Source organism: Brachyistius frenatus, unplaced genomic scaffold (assembly GCF_029030835.1).
Source record: "Brachyistius frenatus isolate BFR_SWC_R1_liver_20210118 unplaced genomic scaffold, ASM2903083v1 Contig_189, whole genome shotgun sequence".
Lineage (NCBI taxonomy): Eukaryota > Metazoa > Chordata > Actinopteri > Embiotocidae > Brachyistius > Brachyistius frenatus.
In genome coordinates this window covers 213,737-232,927 of record NW_027210788.1, presented here as the reverse complement: position 1 = coordinate 232,927, position 19,191 = coordinate 213,737, and the positions used below count along the sequence as shown (strand labels likewise).

At 41.0% G+C, this 19,191-nt stretch overlaps 2 protein-coding genes and 1 non-coding gene across 4 annotated transcripts; all 3 read left to right on the top strand.

Moving 5' to 3' along the window:
* The first annotated feature begins 651 nt into the window (after positions 1-651).
* On the top strand, positions 652-5,151 carry eif3k (eukaryotic translation initiation factor 3, subunit K). Of its 2 annotated transcripts, none has more exons than XM_069718265.1 (9): positions 652-829; positions 1,526-1,624; positions 2,088-2,208; positions 2,664-2,738; positions 3,951-4,017; positions 4,215-4,292; positions 4,549-4,674; positions 4,961-5,034; positions 5,071-5,151. In XM_069718265.1, the coding sequence occupies exons 1-8, from the start codon at positions 768-770 to the stop codon at positions 4,990-4,992; spliced, it is 660 nt and encodes a 219-aa protein (XP_069574366.1). In that variant the 5' UTR covers positions 652-767; the 3' UTR covers positions 4,993-5,034; positions 5,071-5,151. The 2 variants fall into 2 exon arrangements, with proteins under 2 accessions (XP_069574366.1, XP_069574365.1); XM_069718264.1 differs by having other exon boundaries at positions 2,661-2,738.
* Positions 5,152-6,158: 1,007 nt separating this feature from the next.
* On the top strand, positions 6,159-18,624 carry LOC138632587 (calpain-9). The gene is made up of 20 exons (XM_069718270.1): positions 6,159-6,412; positions 7,002-7,071; positions 7,816-7,934; positions 8,176-8,309; positions 9,260-9,431; positions 9,561-9,632; positions 9,988-10,079; positions 10,593-10,667; positions 10,976-11,136; positions 11,891-12,048; positions 12,387-12,595; positions 13,039-13,084; positions 13,465-13,539; positions 13,760-13,820; positions 14,502-14,566; positions 14,944-15,012; positions 15,313-15,391; positions 16,136-16,252; positions 17,226-17,284; positions 18,163-18,624. Exons 1-20 carry the CDS (start codon positions 6,167-6,169, stop codon positions 18,187-18,189), a joined length of 2,106 nt encoding a protein of 701 aa, XP_069574371.1. The 5' UTR covers positions 6,159-6,166; the 3' UTR covers positions 18,190-18,624.
* trnak-uuu (transfer RNA lysine (anticodon UUU)) lies at positions 12,265-12,337 on the top strand. The gene has a single exon. It is a non-coding gene; the product is annotated as a tRNA-Lys (tRNA).
* Positions 18,625-19,191: the final 567 nt, after the last annotated feature.

Sequence of the window (19,191 nt, the reverse complement as noted above, 5' to 3'; positions counted from 1 at the left end):
CAATCAACCAGTCAATGATTTGTTTGATTGTTGCAGCGCTGTACAATTTGTCATGTTTCAGTTTTGTCTTATGGTTTAGTTCCATGATATCAGCTCAGCAACTTTACAGACAGTGCCTCCCCACCCCCTCCCTCCCGCAGAGGTTAAATGGAAAGACAAGTTTTCGGTCATCAACCTTTCCTACACAGTCTAAATTCACGACTGAGGCCAAATGTGACAAAAAAAAAAAAAAATTGTTTTTTAATTATTGCTGTGTGACAGCTTAAAGCACAAAATAGTTTTACATTTTTTTTTACAATAGAATTACAATTCTGAAGTTATTTTCTCATTAAAAAAAAACTCCCCCTATCCCTACTGTATTTAAAAAAAAAATTAAAAATTAAAAATTCCCGGAAGTCTCATAGACTGTTTTGTTTACCGCCCTCTGGAGGCCACAGGGTGGAACTGCAAAATAGTAAAATGATAAATAAAAATGATCGATATTATAACTACGAGGGGGTACAATGAAAAACAGTGACAACACGAAGACGATCTCAAATTAAATAACTTTTTTTTTTTTTTTTTGTCAATATAATAGAAACGCATTTAGAAAAGCTTATCGTACCGGTCTAGCGACACTTCCGGTCCTGCTTGTGCGTCGTTCTTTCCGGTCCGACCTTTTTCTCCCTCCGCCCCGTTTTTCTACTTTTGTGGCCCACGTGCGGGAAATAATCAGTTTTGTTTTTTAAAAAGAAACCTTTTAAGTTTACGGGTAAAGTTTGGACCAAATGTCGTCGCCAATAGAACAGATGAGGACGAACGTGGGGAACCTCCTGCGAGGAATCGATAGGTACGATTGATCCGCGTGACGAGCGGAATAACCGAGCGACTTAGCTGACGTTAGCTCAGCCCGGTTACTAACGTCAGTCAGCGACATTAATCATGTTTAAATTGGGAGTCTGCTGTCGGTGTATTATTAATAATAATAATAATAATAATAATAATAATAAACAATGAAAGTAAAAGCATTAAAATCCGAGTAGCTTTCTTTTCCGGTCTGTCAGACTTTTTTTTTTTTTAATTTATTATTTCTGCTGCTCATTAATAATAAAGACTCACGTGACCTTCTGAGTTTATTAAGTTATGAAGCACGTGAGTGAATCTCCAAACAATCAAATTCTGCTTATTGCAGTCAAAGATAAATTATTTTATTCTCCCGTGTTTGTTGATTTAGGATACAGATTCAATTCACCATCAGTTTCCTTTTCGCTGCTGCTTTTTTAATTTTTTTATTTATTAATTAATTTGATAACAGTTCAGTACTGACACAGATGTTACCTGGCTGACCCTGCCAGTGACTCCAGTTTTTTATTTACAATGGTCATCGTCATCATCTGTGCAAATCTGAATCCACGAAATAGAAATACAGAACTTGTTGTTACTGCGAAGAAAGAAAGAAAAAACTGCACAAAGAATCCTTAAAGACCTGCATTGCAGATTTCAGGTACATCATAATCTACGTCTGCCGTCTCACCTTTCCTCGCAGGTACAACCCAGAAAACCTTGCAACACTGGAGCGCTACGTGGAGACGCAAGCCAGAGAAAACTCCTACGACCTGGAGGCCAACCTGGCGGTGCTGAAGCTGTAAGTTGCACGAACCCGAAATCTGACGCCATACAGATGCAGTCAATAATAATAATAATAATAATAATAATAAACTTTATTTGTGTAGCGATTTTCATGCAGGAAATGCAGCTCAAAGGGATTTACAGCAACGAAATGACATGAAGTGTTTCACATAAAAACACAGATATAAAGGAACAATTTAAACACAGAAAAGAAAGGAGATGCAGAAGAACAGATAACGTGCAAAAAAATTAAACAAATGAAGTTCAAATATAAAATAAGCTATAAAAGAAAATGTCATCTCGTACGGTAATGAAACTTTTTAATTCATATTTTAAATCATGATGTGATCTGTCAAAGTAGATCAAATGTTTGTTATGATTCGCTTCTTCTTTTTTTTTAATCTTTTTTTTATTTTTGTAACTGAACATCTTGTTGATTGTTTTTCAGGCTCTAATCGTTAAGCATCTTTTCCCTGCAGGTACCAGTTTAATCCAGCCTACTTCCAGACCACCGTGACGTCCCAGATTCTGCTGAAGGCTCTGACCAACCTGCCGCACACCGACTTCACGCTGTGCAAGTGCATGATCGACCAGACACACGTATCCTTCTGGTGCCGTTTGGTTTATCTCGTGTCGTGTGACCCGCTGTGCTCCGGCAGCTTCCATCTGCTGACATGTTTAAGATTTACAATCAAACTTTGTTTTGGTGCGACCAGCGAGCTCATCAGGTCCGGTAGAGGTTCTTCTTTCTGTCATGCTTCGGGCAAAGATATCCGCTGTTTGTTTGTTTTTATTTTAATATTTTTAATGGGCCTTATTTACATATTTCTTTTAGTCTGCCTTTTTAATTTCTAGATATTTTATAGTGGAAATGTGTTTATTATGTTTATTATGAGTGTAACCACCGTAGGTGAAATATCAAGGTTTATTCCAAGTGTTACAATTATCAATACAGTAAACTTTATCACTAGCATAGGAGGAACAGAACCGGGGGGGGGGGGGGGGGTAGGCTGTGTCTTTGGGTCGGGGGCATTTCCTTGACTACGGTGTCGCAGCAAGAGGAACGCCCCATCAGACAGATCCTCTACCTGGGGAACCTGCTGGAGACGTGCCACTTCCAGAGCTTCTGGGTAGGACGCACACACACACACACACACACACACACACACACACACACACACACACACACACAAATGCTATGGCTGTGTTTATTGAACTGTAAAAAATAGACAAGATTTGTGGAAAATGAAGACGGAAATAAAAATACGATACGAAAAATACGATGTTTAACGATATCTAGTCGTTGGAGATTCTGTTGAATCTTTAATGGGGAGACTTGAGGGGGTCGTTGGGAGCCGGATAAGAAAGTTAGCCGAGACGTCCCTCTCCCCAGCAACGCTTTCCAGCTGCAGGGGCACCCAGAGGCGTTTCTAAACCAGATGAGAAGGAGGCGTCCTAATCAGAACCAGCTTCATTAGACTCCGTCAGACATGAAGGAGCAGGTTTTCTCTGAGTCGAGCCGTCCGGCAGACGAAACTCACGTCAGCTTCTTGTGTCGGCGATCTCATTCTTTCGATCGCTACCAAAAAGCTCGTAACCACAGATGAAGGAACGGGACATTTCAGCTCCCTCTTATCACCAAAACGGTCCAGTTCCTCCCGGCTGACGCTGCAGAAATCCGCCTGACAATCTCCCGCTCCATCCTCCTCTCACACTCGTGAACAAAAACCCACAGACTCTTCAACTCGTACCCCCGGGGGGGTCCGAAGGGAGGAACCCACGGCCTCGGATGAGGAGGGGCCGACTCTCATCCCGGCCGCTGCACCGCTGCAGGACACGATGAAGGTCACGCTCCGATGAAGCCAACAGAACCGCTTCAAACCAAAACTGCACTCTCCTTTCATACCAAAGTAAAAATTGACGTTGCTATGAAAGGAGAGGTACGAGTTTTATGGAACAAAATGTAATTATTCCAGAAGCACCACGGTATCGATGTTGCATATTTTTTCCCTATAAATGTTACGTTACTCCAGAGAGAGAGAAGGAAACGGTCGTCCCATATTAAAGATGTTTTCTCCGTTAAAGTAACCTCCACTGCATGCTGTCATAACATTCATTTCAACGGACAGTTTCAACTCACAACTCAAGAAGGAAATAAAATGGATAAGGTTTTTGTTTTTTTATCGCTGACTAATCCATCATTAACTGCCTTTGGTCCCGGACATTGCGACATCTCTCGCCTCCTTCCTTTCTGATTTCTATTTGCTCTCCTCCTCTTTTCCAAACTTATGAAATTTAGGTGTTTTTTGTTGTTGTTTTGTCTTCCTTGTCTTCTCTGACAGACGAGTCTGGAGGAGAACCGAGAGCTCATCGACGGCATCACAGGCTTCGAGGACTCCGTTCGCAAGTGTGAGTATCATCTTGTGACTCAGAGCTGAGGACCGGACGTCCTTCCAGTAAAGACGAGCAGCTGGTTTCAGTGGGGGGAAAAAAGTGGAAACAGCCGCGCCCAAGTAGAGACGTGGCAGGTCACACGAATAAATCAAATATATGTTTTTAATGGTCAAAGCCGTAACATTTCCTGTTTCATTTCTCTTCCTCTTCAGTCATCTGCCACGTCGTGGGCATCACCTACCAGACCATCGAGCACCGGTTACTGGGCGAGATGCTGGGCGACCCGCTGGGTAAGAACTTCCCACGCAAGTTAGCCGACTCGTCGATTATTTTTTCCGACAATAAAACAACTCGATGTTCCGGCTCCGTGCCTCCTTTTATGACGAGGCGCTGCGGTGGTGTCTGTTAGTGGATGTCAAAAACACAGCGACTCGACTGTTGACCTGATTTTACTGTAAAGCTCCACTAATCCTCTTGATTAGAAAACAGATGAAGGGATTCTCTTGCAGCGATAAAGAAAACAAATCTCTTTCTCTGCTGGCGCAGACACGCAGGTGAAGGTCTGGATGAACAAGTACGGCTGGACGGAGAACGAGGAAGGACAGATCTTCATCTTCCACCAGGAGGAGAGCGTCAAGCCCAAGAACATCGTGGAGAAGATCGACTTTGAGAGTGAGTCTGATTAACTCGTGAGACAAACTGAATTGAACATGAACATGAAGTAGTTGTAACGTGTGTCTCGCTGTTTGTCGAGGCCCTTTTCTATTATTTTATGATACCTAAACAGTCTCAGTGTAGTTTTGACTGAATCTCACTTTTATGGCAGATTAATGAGCTCATAACACCGTCGTGGAGAACAGAAAGCCAGATTGGTCTCATTAATGTATTATTTGTTTCCATATTATGAATATTCTTTCTCTGTTTCTTACACATTTCTTCCTCTTTTTTCTCTTCACAGGTGTATCCAGCATCATGGCCACATCTCAGTGATGCTAATACACACACACACACACACACACACACACACACACACACACACACACACACACACACACACACACACACACAAATGTGCATCAGTCATAACGGAGTCAACCAGGTCATTTGTTTTCATAATCACTCTTCTCAATAAAAATAATTTATCATTCAGTGCCTGTGTCGGTTTGGTTTGTCACGTTAAGTCCTTGCAGGGGAAACGTTTGTCAGCTCTTCCCACTAATTATTTATTGATCTTCCTCGTTCATCCGAATGGTTACCCGGGCGTCGGCCATTCGTCGTTAGTAATAGCCCTTAGTTATGTTAGTTAGTTAGTTAGTTAGTTAGTAGGGTTTGTTGTTCTGTGTTTGTGTGTAATTGTGGACTTCCCTTATTTCACATCCTCAACAGCTCAATAGGTTGTAAGATGTTGCTCAACTTCCACGAGAGGTTTCAGTCTCTTTCCAAGACATTTATTTGAGTATGTCACCTTTGTCTTAAGGCACTTTTTGCTTTTGACTTTTATTTCCCGTAAAAGGTCATAAATTCAACAATTGTCTGACTCACTCTATAAAACCTGTGTATCATTGTCCACAATGATAAGTCGCAGGTATTTTTAATTTGGCCATATGGCCTATTGTGAATCAGTAGTGTATGTTGATCACTGGTTAATGTTGATTTCATAACTTATAGACTGTATTTGACTGCAAGATACATTTCGGACATCACTGGAAGAAATCTAACTACTTTTATTGTTTTGGGCATTTAAGTTGTTTTTATGTTATTGACAAATTGTGTTTGTTTCGCAGTAGTTATAACTGCAAACAATCAGCAATACAAAAAAGAAAAGAAAAAGTATTGTACACTAAAGGTTGAAATTGCTTCGCTAGAACCTGGACTATTGCTTCAAAGTAGGATCTCTGAGTACAAGACAGGTTTTGGGTGAGCTGTGGTCGATGTTGGGGAGCATGTTGGAAAAAATATATAATGTAACCTCTGTAAAGACTAACCGTTTCTCCTCATGTTATGACCTTAAAATCCCCAAAGTGACGGAGAGAAACAAACAGTGGCCACACCTTTCACTCAGGTGAGCACCTACCTGTGTAACTTCCCGCAGAGGGGCGTGGCCTCGGAGCATTTTCCTTATCTGTTCAAGTGAAAGCGGATATAGTTGAACCAACACGTTGCCATGATCAAGTCTTGGAGCGTGTCGTCTGAAGGCTCCCTGCCCCCCCTGGAAGATGATGCCGGATCGGTCTGCTCCGACGAGTTGCTGGGCTCTCAGTCCCGCCGCTGGCTGGCGGACCTCCTGACCGGGGACATGCCGTCGAAGAGCGGGGACATGCCGTTGGGCCAGGACGGGCTGTTCGTGGACTGTCACTTCCCGCTGGGAAAGCTGGAGATGCACACCGGGGTCGAGTGGAAACGACCAAAGGTTAAGATAATCAAAAGTTTCGCTCAAAGAAACTGAATTGTGAATTTGAGTAATAATAACCTGTGGTTTGAGTGGTGATGTTGTAACAAAATAATGATCTATCTTGCAGGTTATTAACTATCTTACAGGTTTATTACTGCAGTCTTTTCCAACAGGCCTATAATAAATCCTTCTTTCATGAGGCTGTAGTTTATGGCGCTGTTGGACTATAGCTTTGATCTCCACATTATTTATAGCATTAAGAATCGACTTACTTGTCATGTATTATTTATTTATTTTTTAATGAATGGCACATTTGCAAAAATTTTATTGCACACTTGGTAGCAGTGAACGTAGATGAAAGTAAGTCTCAGAAACTGGGCACCCTGATGTCGGATTATTCCTTCAGTGTGCCAAGTTCATGCCACGTTGTTGTGATGGCTTCACTTTAATAATTAGCTGCCTCTCCCTTTGGCATGGTTGCTGTTCCAACAAGCTAAATACATTTTTTTTTAATTTCGTTTCATCGACTGACTGTTTCCAGCTCATATCTCCTCTCTCCTTCCTTTGTTTGTGTGTTTTTAATGGATCGTCTCACTGCTGCTCCTAGGAGCTCTGTCCCTCACCGCAGTTCATCGTGAATGGAGCCACACGCCTGGATGTCCGCCAGGGAAAACTCAGTAAGTAGGCGACTCCTGTACTCTTGCACAATGCAGTAATTTCACATGTGATGAAAACCCTTTTCTACAAGACAGGCCAGTGAAAAGCACTAAACTTGGGGGACTCAAGCACATAAACCACGGCTGCAAATGGCACTCGGAGTGAGTCCCAGGTTTGATTCCTAGCCAGTTGGATCTGTACTGCATGTCAAATTTCATCTTTATCTACACAGCACCAGTCTGAAAATAAAAAATTTACCTTTTTTAACTTCACATTACCTATTTTTGTTAAGTGGAGGATCTTAAAAGGTTTGTAAATGTAAGAAATTACAAATGTTAGGGGTTAGACAAACCAATTCTACATTATACAAAGGAATGTCATACGATATCACATACAGTATGTAAACACTGTTACAAAACACTATGATATACTGTAAGGATGAGCATCAGGTAGCAGGATGTGTCAGCTATGGAGCACGCTTGAGTTTTCAGAGCAACAAATACAGATCTCCAAAGAAGTAAACCATCTGTGACGGATCTGCTGGTGCATAAATAAAACCTGATGCACCTGCAGCTGATGGAAGATGTTGGTGGTGTTCAAGCCAATAAAGGAAATAAATAACAAGCTGTTGAAGGAAGGAGGGTTTGGAAGGCAGCAGTAATAAACTGGTCTAACTACAGATGTATGCTAATGACCTTCTGGTCTGAAATGCAGACTTTTAATTGATGCAACTTCCTGACCGACCTCTCCTCCCTCCTTTCCAGATGACTGCTGGTTGCTTTCTGCTATAGCGTCTCTCTCCGTGCATCGATCTCTGTTCCAGAAAGTTGTGCCCGAAGAGCAGAGTTTCCAAAACGATTACAACGGCAGCTTCATCTTCAGGGTAAATACCTGAAACACTGCTAAACGTGCTGTTGTCTCTGCTCAGTCATGCAAACGTAATTTTCTTCCAGAATTCTTCACCTGATATATTTAACGGCAGCATGAGTCAGCTTATCGAGGACAACGGCCAAAAGACACTTTCAAATCAAAGGCTTTTATGTGTCTTTTGTTTGCATTAAGAGTTGGTGAAAGCAGATCACCATCATTGTGACAAAAACCCCTCTTCCTGTCTCACCGTGTAGTTCTGGCAGTACGGTAAGTGGGAGGAGGTAAGAATCGACGACTTGCTGCCAACTCAGGACAACAAGCTGATCTTCCTCAACTCCCCGGAAAAACATGAGTTCTGGAGCTCCCTGCTGGAGAAGGCCTACGCCAAGTGAGTCCCTGTCAGTCAGTGTTTGTTTATTATCATATTTGGATGCAACTTCAAACCAAGAAGAAATGAGGCCAATGTGAGCGGTCACTTTTTATTCTCCTTGGCAGACTTATTATTTTCTTTATTGAAATCAGGCCAGAATGGAGCATTCACTCCTGTGAGGGGACAAATACTTTCATTTGGAATAAGCATTTAATGTTTCCGTGGCAACGACACCAGAACATACTTTTTATTGTTTTTTTTGTGGGAAGATTAAAAATGTTAGGTTTATGAGGTTGATGTCCATTTTGCCACGTGGTGTCCTGTACATTCAGTTCAAATGTAGCCGTGGTCTTCTTTTGCCTGTTACTCATTTTTAATAAGCTACCCAACTGCAATAAGTCCATATTTTGTAGCTTTTTTAATTGTTCAATTTTTCGTTATTCAATTTTAGCAATGAAAGAAATGATTTACTGAACAACTTGGACTTCTCCCTGTCTTTGGGTTTTAAAACACACGTGAACAGATTTTCTTCACTTTTCTTCACCAGCTGTTTTATTTGAGCTGCTTCGCTGTCTGCTCTCAGACTTTATGGTGGATAACTTGCATCTGGCATCTGTCAGCTTGTCTTCTTAATTAGACGTCTGAGTTTCCAGATTTTACACTTTAAAAGTAAGAATTTGAGCTTTGAAAGACAAAATGTTCATCCTTTAAATGCTACATACTTTGTCCTGTCAAAAGAAGTTTTGTGAGCCATCGGCCAAATTCAGACATATTGAAAAGTGCATCTTTAAGTTCTTGAACACTGACTATAATTTTGTGTCAGAAAAACTGTATTTCTGCTCATTTATTTAGGATTTATGTTTCCTCAGAAAATCAAATTCTTTCCTTTGTCAACCCCCATGTCCCGTTATTTAGCGGTCCGTTTCCCACCGCTGATGTTTCCGTCCTCTGTGCGTCTTATGTCTCAGGCTGAAAGGTGGCTACAGAGCTCTGGATATGGGCTTCCCTCATGAAGCCATGGTTGATATGACGGGAGGGGTGGCGGAGGTTTTGAACATCGGCTTGTTGACCAGAAACTTGCCAGCCTTTCTGCGACACCTGGTGGCTAAAGGGGCGCTCATCAACTGTGCCAACTGCCAGGTACGGTGAGGAGGTTTAATGTCTGGGAAACACTGTCCCTGTTGAAGGGTTATTTGTTCGTTATGAGTCATATATTTCCGTGTGTTGCGTCTGTCCTGAGTGTGGGTGGATGTTTTTTTTGCTCTTCAGGGTGCTCTGGAGGAGAGGAATGAACTGGGGATCATGTTCCGACATGCCTACTCCCTGACTGCAGTAGAGAAGGTAACTGTCCCTAAACGAAGTCTAAAAATCTCTCATATTTTGAATATCTCAAAAACCTCTCACGAATTCCAAAAATAATGTTGTTAGATTTATAAAAAAAAAAAAACGTTCGGGTGCTGTAGCAGCATGTTTCTGATGTGTTTGGGCCAAAATCTGATCACAACCATCTGAGTTTTGTATGTACAGTAGATGTGAAGCCACATTTTCCTACTGACGCCACAAATGCTAAAATAGATAAGACTAACATTTGATTGTAGGATTTGTGGATTTTGATGTTATAATGTGGATCTTATATCGTCTGTTCTTCCCACTGCACTCACCGGTCTGTTTCTGTTTTTTTGTCCTCTCCTGTCAGGTGAAGATGGCACACGGCACCGAAGATTTGGTGCGAATCCTCAATCCTTGGGGCAACACAGAGTGGGAGGGGCCCTGGAGTGACTTGAAAGGGTTGGTACACCTATTTAATCCAACAATTAGCCAGGTTTACAATTGATTTCATGACTTTACTTTGGCAGTTTCTGTCTATTTCACTTGTCTGCCTTTCAAATGTAAACTTGAAATGGGTTGTCTCATAAAAAAACAAAATGCAGTTTGAGAAGTAAAGAAATGTTGGAAACAAACATTAAAAAAAAAAAGATTTTTATACAGCGGTAAATTAAGTCTGATTGAAACAAGACTTCAGAAATAGTTCGCCACTGATGTCATAACTCTATTTATCAGTAATTTCATACAGTATTTTATTATGTAATTAATATGTTCATGAGGTCATCAGATGAAATATTAGCAACTAACTTTGAAATACCTATAAAAATCCCTAATAAGAAATATTATATTATATTATATTATATTATATTATATTATATTATATTATATTATATATTATATTATATTATATTATATTATATTATATTATATTATATTATATTATATTATATTATATTACTCTCTGCCTCTTTCCAGTCCAGAGTGGAACACAGTTGGCATCGAGGAGCAGAAAAGACTGGGCCGAGTCCGCCGGGAGGACGGCGAGTTCTGGTGAGTTTGCGGTGTCACTGTGAAACATCAGCGTGTCTCGTAATCAGCAAACATCACGGCCGACTGACGCTTGAAGTCGGCCTTCTGCAAACACACAACATGTGACTCTCTGCCCCGAGAACAAGTCAGCTTATCATTGACATTACTTCTTCTCACGCAACACTTTGTTTGTCAAAGAAAGACTGAAAGAAGGAAAGCAGTGTGATACTGCAAAGAAACACAATCAAAGGCATGAAATAAATAAATAATATATATATATGTATGAACTTTAAACAGTCATGTAATCAGCTGACCTGTTTCTCTCTCAGGATGTCGGTGTCGGACTTCCGACAGAACTTCGAGGTGATGGAGGTGTGTCACCTGAGTGACAGCCTCAGCCAACCGGGCTCCAGTGTGCTGCCGTGGAGCTGCATTATGCATCATGGCAACTGGGTGCCGTCCATCTCAGCAGGAGGTCCTACTCAAAGCAGTAAGATGCGTCTTTGTCTTTATGTGTGACTATCATGTCCAACTCGGACCTACATGCACCTCGTCTAAAGACCGGCCTTAATTTCTACACTTGATTTTTTATATATTTCATTTAAGTGAATCGCAATTTTTCTATCATCTTTGCAGTTCTGATTCCCTTCTGCTTTTTTTTGATTGCACAACATTTCAGTACTGCAAGTTAGAAATAATCCTCTTCATTAAGTCTGTTTTATGCCATGTTTGTGATGAATTCTTCATTAGGAATAGCTGCTTACTCACATCCAGCATAGACAAGTTTATTTGAGTTCTAGGATAACTGTGCCGTGTATTTCACCACTAAAACAGACGCCGTCTGTCGGTGCGGGTGTGGTCGGTTTTAACCTTAGTCTTGAACGAATCTTCTCTCTTATTGACCTGGTTATTGTGAATAAAAACACAGAGTTACACCACCATCACCAAAATGAGCAACAACCCAGCTTGCAGACATTTGGCACACACAGTACAGATCAACCAAAAGATATAAGAATAAAAGAAAAAGAATAATACTGATGCTGAGGTTTATGTTTGGGTGGCAGATGTTGCCACCGACAGATGTGTTTTTATTGGTAGCTCCAATGTGGTGGCTCTAAAAGTGTGTGTGTGTGTGTGTGTGTGTGTGTGTGTGTGTGTGTGTGTGTGTGTGTGTGTGTGTGTGTGTGTGTGTGTGTGTGTGTGTGTGTGTGTGTGTGTGTGTGTGTGTCTCTCTCTCCCTCCAGGTCAGTTCTGGCAGAACCCCCAGTTCTACTTTGTTCTGTCGGAGGTGGACAGAAACTCGTCCATGTCTCAGAAGACCTGCTCCTTTGTTTTGGCTCTAATGCAGAAACACAAGAGACAGACAGGCAATAACCTTTCAATAGCCCTGCATATATACCCGGTACACACACACACACACACACACACACACACACACACACACACACACACACACACACACACACGGTGTCACGTGATGTCTGTTATTGAGCAACTGTATGACCCAGTGAGGTAGACTAATAACAAACAATCCTAGAAATCATCTGTAAACATCTGTATGGCATACAGTATAGTGAAGTATAGGTGAATTTCTCAGGTACAGTACATCAGCTTCAGAGCCTGGATAGCTCAGTCGGTAGAGCATCAGACTTTTAATCTGAGGGTCCAGGGTTCAAGTCCCTGTTCAGGCGGTGTCATTTTAAACTCTGTGTATGATCTGAATCTGTCCCGTGTCTCCAGGCCCATCCTAAGAACACCTACCTGTCCGCTGAGCACCTGAGTGTCCTCCGCCCGCTCCTCTGCAGCCAGCAGTACTCCCCACGTCGGGAGGTCGTTCTTCGCCACTCTCTTCCGCCGGGTTCTTACATCATCATCCCTTCCACCGCAGAGCCCAATCAGCAGGGATCGTTCCTCCTCCGGGTGCTGACGGAGCAGGGCAACGCTGCCACGTGAGTCTTAGATCGGTCTGTTGACCAGAGTTGTGTTGTTGTTGCCATGACAGTAAAAAAATACTCAGTCAGGTACCACTCCACACTTGTTATCTTGGAGGTCGTTTCTTTTTGAGTATTTAAAATCCTACAGAGAAGCAAAAAAGACAGACTCACTCATTCTCATTCCTCACCCCCAAAAACAAGAAAGATAATTCATAAAAATGTATTATCAGCACCCGGTCAGGTGACTGTTAATGAATTCAACAAATGAACACAAAACAGGAACTTGTATCGCGCCGCATGTTTGGGAGGAAGAGAAGTTCAAAAACAGCAAAGTGTCCCCAAAAGAGCAGTTGGTTTCATGAACATACACGATGGTAGACCTGTTTCTTTTACAACATGTTCTTATTAATATGTTGACTCTTAATATATTTTAACTCTTTTTTTTTTTTTTTTCCCAGTCCAGCTGAAAAAACAGAACCACAAGACATCCACTCGGTAACAGAGGTACGAAACTGAATCTGTTATTAACGAAATAAATGATCAAATGTTTCACTCAAACCAGATTCATCACCAGGGAATAAAAGTCAATAAAAACATTCACACTTTGCCAAAAACGACACCTAGACAATGCACAATGATGACAAGCTCTGAGAAGTCTGAAATCATGTGAACGTGGTTAAAACACCTTCAGTGTATCATGTTGAAGATCATCAATTCAGTCACACAACAGACCATTGAACAAAATTGTTTACCTCGCTGTACGCATTAACTAAAGAATCAAAGTTGTTATTTTGGGCTCAATATCTGGAAGTTAAAGAGTAGACATTTGTTTGTGAAAGTAAAGTCTTCCTTTTGAATTCAGGCTCTGTGTTTTCTTCCTGCAGCCTTCATTTCCTCACCAGAAAGTGCTTCTTTCGCTTGAATCTACTGAACATCTGTTCAATAAGCATTGCAACAAGGTAAGATTCACCTGCATCCAGCTGCTTTACATCAAAACTGATCTTACTGGCAATTCTCAAGGTGTTTTTTTTTTTTTTTCTGCTGCTCTGATCAGGTCGGTACAAGTGGTGTCTAATTATTGGTTTCAACCACAAACTACGAAAAGTTTTGCTTGCATTTAAAAGGAGCGGTCTCTGTTACATATTGTGCTGTGAACGTTTCTTGTTTTTATGTGAACAGAAGGGATTTTGCAAACCAGTGCACCTCCACAACCTCCTGACTGAGGTCATACAGAGAGGAGGTCTGTATTGGGTGGATTTTTTTACACTTGTTCAGTCTTGTTTCTGTCAACAGAAGAGTCTTTCTGAGATTAAATCTGTACCCGTTGTTAGTTGTGGGTACAAAGCATTCTTGATGGAACAAGAAAAAGTCATGTCTGATTTTTACCTTTTTTACTGTGGTAATCTGTTTTGATTTCATTAAAAAAAAACAGGGCTCGTTGGGGTTTTGGCTATCAGTCGATTTATCTTTTGAGTATTACATCCTGTTGTAAAACACGTTCTACAAGAGATGGTTACAGTTTTACAGGAACAGAAGAAGTTGATGGGATGCCGTGGCAGGAAAGAGGATGTACATTAAACCTGGATATTTGCATTTTTGTGAAAAACTATTGTATGACTGCTGCCTGCCTGTGAAGCACATCATTGACCTTTACAGTTTTTGCTCTCAGCGCCCGACACCCACTATTTCTGAACCAGCCTTTGTGAGGTTCTTTAACATAACAACATCAGTATTCATGCCAGAGTTGCTGACACCACTCCTGCCTAAACATCTACATCTATTGGTATATACCGCCCTGATGAGGACCCTGCATTAGAAAAGGCAGCCTCACTCACCGCACGTGTTTAGAAATCCTCTTTTAATGTAATAAAACACATTTTTGTGAAAATGTCCACTGATCCTTCCTTCCTGTCGCATTCAGTGTTCGCCGGCAGTGAGAAGAACCTGTCGCTGGAGCATTGCAAGAGCCTGGTGGTCCTCATGGATGTATCCTTGAAAAAAACATCTGTGTATTTCACACCCAATGCCAGAGAGAAAAATAAATAAATGATAAAAACTGTGAGTATTTGTGGTTTTGAGGATGGTACGAAAGTAACATTACTGTCATTTTTAAATAAATTAATTAAAGTAATTAAAACTTAGATTAAAAGTACTGTAAAAAACAGAATGTGAGTATCAGATTTTATATTTAAAGGTCCAGAATTGAGGTGAAAGTTGCTTAAAAACACTCAGTCGTTGGGATAACTTTGTTATCTGAGGGCAATTTGACTTGCTTGACCTTCCTGCAGGTTTTATCTTTCATGGTCGAAACTACACAACTGCATGACTGGTGGGAAGTTCCTTGACCTCAGTACGTTCCTCAGAGCCGAGGCACTGCTCAGCTGAGCTGGCACGACTTCCAGAGTCTGTGGGACAAGATCAGGAGGTGGACGGTAAGGTTGTCCACAGTGACACCAACAACAACAACAACAACATGTTTGGCTGACGTCATTTGTAAAATCTCTCAAGTTTAGCAGAAATTGGGCAATATAATGACGAATGAAGTCAGTCCTCTATTAACCAGAATGTGATTAGTGTGTTTGTAAGAATTTAGATTAAGCATTAAAGGTTGTCATGATTTGAATACAAACACACTCCACTGGACAGAATAGATGTCCTCTGTGAGACGGACGTGATGTTTGCGTACGAGCAGTTTTCATACATTCAGCTTGCTCTCCTGAATCTCTCTGCAGGACATCTTCCTGGTGTTTGACAAGAACAAAACTCAGCGCCTTGAGTACCAAGAGGTCGGCCCCGCTCTGAAGGCAGCAGGTAGGAGGAAGGACACAGCAACAGAAATAAATTCAGTAGATAGTTCATTCACGTGTCAAGTATTTCTCAGCCATACTGAGTTTCGTAACACGTGTGCAGACCTTTCTGACCAGCAGGGGGAACCGATACACGTCTCTTGGTCTTCTTCCTCTTCCTGCCTTTTAACTAGGTTCACTCACAGGTCCAAGGACCTCAAATATTTACTCTGACTTAAAATAAATAACCCTACAGACATGGTTGCATGTATATAACTGTAATGTTTGTTGTAGATCAAGAATCAACATTTTAGTGTTGAATATATAGTTGACTTGCTCCTGTGTTTGCAGATGGATTTAATGTATCATCTGACAGTAGAAAACAATAATAAATTAATAACTTTCTACTGAAGTAGGTTTGTAAAATTCACTACAGTTTGATTAAAATGTAACACAGAGTACAAAGGCTGGATAAACCTTGAGGCAATCTGCAGTGATGCGTCCCTTCCTGTTTTTTTTGGTTTTTTTATGTTTTAGACTTTGTCCTCTGAGCTTTCCGAAGAGATAAAAAAGAAAAAAAAAAAAGGTCACATACATCATTTAGTTCACCTCTAATGTGTCACTTGTTAAAAATTCATTTGAAGTGAGAAATCTTTTACTTTACTTGGATAAATGTTTAAAATATCTACCTTTACGTTTATATGTCATAGAAGAAAAACAGCCTGCCCACTGCCACTTACTCTCACCTGGGTTTGTGTCTCCGCTGCAGGCATCATGGTGGACGACCTGGTGATGCAGCTGGTTGGACTGAGATACACAGAGCCTGACATGACCATCAGTTACCCCGGCTTCCTGTACCTGCTGATGAAACTGGAGAGCATGATCAGTAAGGGAGGGGGACGAAAAATAAACGTGGTCTTGTGACAGTGTTTAAAACTGCAGAGAAGCAGACTGGTGCTTGAAACAGAAGCATGTTTAAATCACTTGAATGCTCATGTTAGAATAATTCAAGCCAACATATCCTGCTGGTAATTAACTCTACAAGGCCACAGGAAGAAGAAGCAGAGCGTGACAGAGGGGGAGAGAGAGGATGAGGGAGGTGATGGAGGAGGCGTGGGAAAAAGGTCAGAGGAGATACAAGAGGAGGAAATGAGAAGACTTGCAACAGAGAGGAGAGAGATGTTTGATGACAATGGAAAAACTGGGGAAAATGCAAAGCTCTGTTAAAAGAAATTTTGCTTTTAATGTCTAATTTGAATGATTTTAATACTTGAAGTCTCAAACTAAAAGCATCTAAACAAGAAGATTCTTCCAACCTTTTGATTCTTGAAATTGTTTTCCCCCCAAAAAAGAAAACAGTCAAGTTTGTATTCATTGATGACAATTTCTCCAAAGTGAAAATAAAGCAGTTACGAGGTAAATAAATATTAATCTTAAGATTGTGAGGGAAATACATACCAGGCTGAAGTTAAACACGTATGAAAAGATCCAACAGCTGTAAGAAGTCTTACATGGAGCTGGTAAAACTCCTGATACACAAACACAACACCATGTAAGCAAAATTGGTTCAGTTTGTTTTTGATGTGCCTTCATGAGAATAATTCATCCTTTACTGAACTGAATGAAAAAAGTCAAACTAAGTCTCGCATTCATGCATTTATCATGTACGTTAAGTTAGAACCAGGATAAACAGTCGGGTTTCAACAAAGCCTCTACAGAGTTGGATTTGTCTGGATGGACGGTGTTTGCCAAGAATGAAAAATCACAAGAAAACAGCTCTGAATACATTTGAGATTCTGTTTCATTAATATTCATCCAACTGTGTCAGAATCATTTGTTGTTTTTGTCGTCTTTTGCAGACAAATTTCAAGCGTACGACATGGTTGGACTGGGGACAGTGACCGTGACCTACAGACAGGTAGGAACGTGGATTTAAATTAAAATAAAGTTTATAGACTTCAGGGTAAATTACTGATCATGATTTCCTCTGCAAAAAGGCATTAAAAATAAGTTCTTTAAGTGTCACTGCTGTTATTTCTTATTCGGTGAACTTAAAGAATTGAATAAAATGAAACCGTTATTGTGGCGTGTGAAAAAGTTTGGTCAGCCTTCGTCACCTCGTTGATCCCGATCAGAAGGAAACCTGCTTAAATCAACATCTCAATTCAGCAAAGCAACATCTGGATAAGCCAGAGTTGTTGTGGAGACGAGTGCTTTGGACAGATGTTAAAATTGAGCTCTTTTTTCGACAATCTTCTCAGCAGCTGCATTTGATGAAAAGAACACCTCACCATCCGTTTAACATGGAGGGGGAAATATTGTGCTGTGTGGGTGTGCAGCAGCTGGTTGTACAGAAACCACGAACGAAGGGATTCCACTTAATATCGGCCAATTCTGGACGCAAATGTCACGCAGTCAGTCCGAGAAAATGAAACTGAAAAGAGGCTGCAACATGGATTTTTCTGTTGGCGCTCACGGTCCCGTGATCTGGACATCACTGGAAGTCAGTGGGGGAGATTTTAAACAGGCAGCGTGTGCGAGACAGCACAAAGATATCTCAGAACGTGACGTAATCTGCAGAAAAACTTAATGCTGGGTACAAAAACGAAGCCGTTTGCGAGCTGTGACATCTGCTGACGTCAGCGTTTACAAGTAAGGTGTCCAAAACTTCTCACGTGTCACAATTACTGTAACTAATGAATCACAGCACAGGTGATGTGCTGCAACAACAACTTTCAGTTGGGCAGCTTTTATGTTACACCTGCTAAATGTTTCCTGTTCTCTGATTGGTTCCAGTGGCTCCACATGACCATGTACAACTGACCTGACCCGGCCCACTCGGACAGATTCACCAGGATTTGCTTGGTTTTAGTCTTTTTTTCTGCTCTTATTTCATGATTTTAACACGTAGCATAGAAACATGTAGCAAACAAAAAGGTGATTTCCTCATTATTGTGCTCTCAACCGTGACATCATTTCTAAGCCTTAATTACAGACATTAGACCAACAAGTCTAATCGTTCATTTATCATTTAGTAATTATTTAATTATCCCTCAGTCTGCATTTCTTTGTTTGTGTAATGCCTTAAAGGTAAAGTGAAAAACTGTAAAACCGAAATACTAAATGATGCATTAATTCTCCTGGAGATTGTAAAAGATGTACATAAAGTGGTTTTGAACTCATTACTTCGACTCGCCTTCAGGACTCTGCGGGTTTGTTCCAGCGTGAGGTTGTGTGAATAAAGACTATAAAAAGTAGAAAGAGTGTGTGTGCTGCTTCTTCTTCTGCAGTTTGATTCCAGACAACCAGAGCAAATATTCACAGTTGGACAAATTATGTTTTGGATTAAAATTTCTGCTGATCCAGCCGTTTCAGAGGCAAGCGTGATGGTCACCAGGATGTGTCCAGGTAACGCATGTAAGTAAATAACATGACACTTTCCCGTTTGCTCTCTTCGGTGCCTCATTTATTTGCTTAAAAAGTTGATTAGAGCGGATATGCTGCTGTCTGTTTATGCAAGTCATTTGTTTGTGTAAGACTGAATAAATAAGTACGACTCCCTCAGGAACTTTCACAGACACTCGTTCAACTGTTTGTCCTCAAGTTGCCGTCGCGAGCGTCTTCAGTCTCGTCTGTTTTCACTTTTACGTTAATCTCACATCGTGAGGCCGCGACTGAAACTCTGCTGATCATTCGTCTGCTCGCCTGCTTATGGAAATGTGGATCTTTTCAACATGCTCTGTTTCTCTAGTGACCCCGACCACAGGGGATATTTTGAGAAATGGCCATCTGTCCTTTGCTCATGTCTGGTATGTGTAAATATCC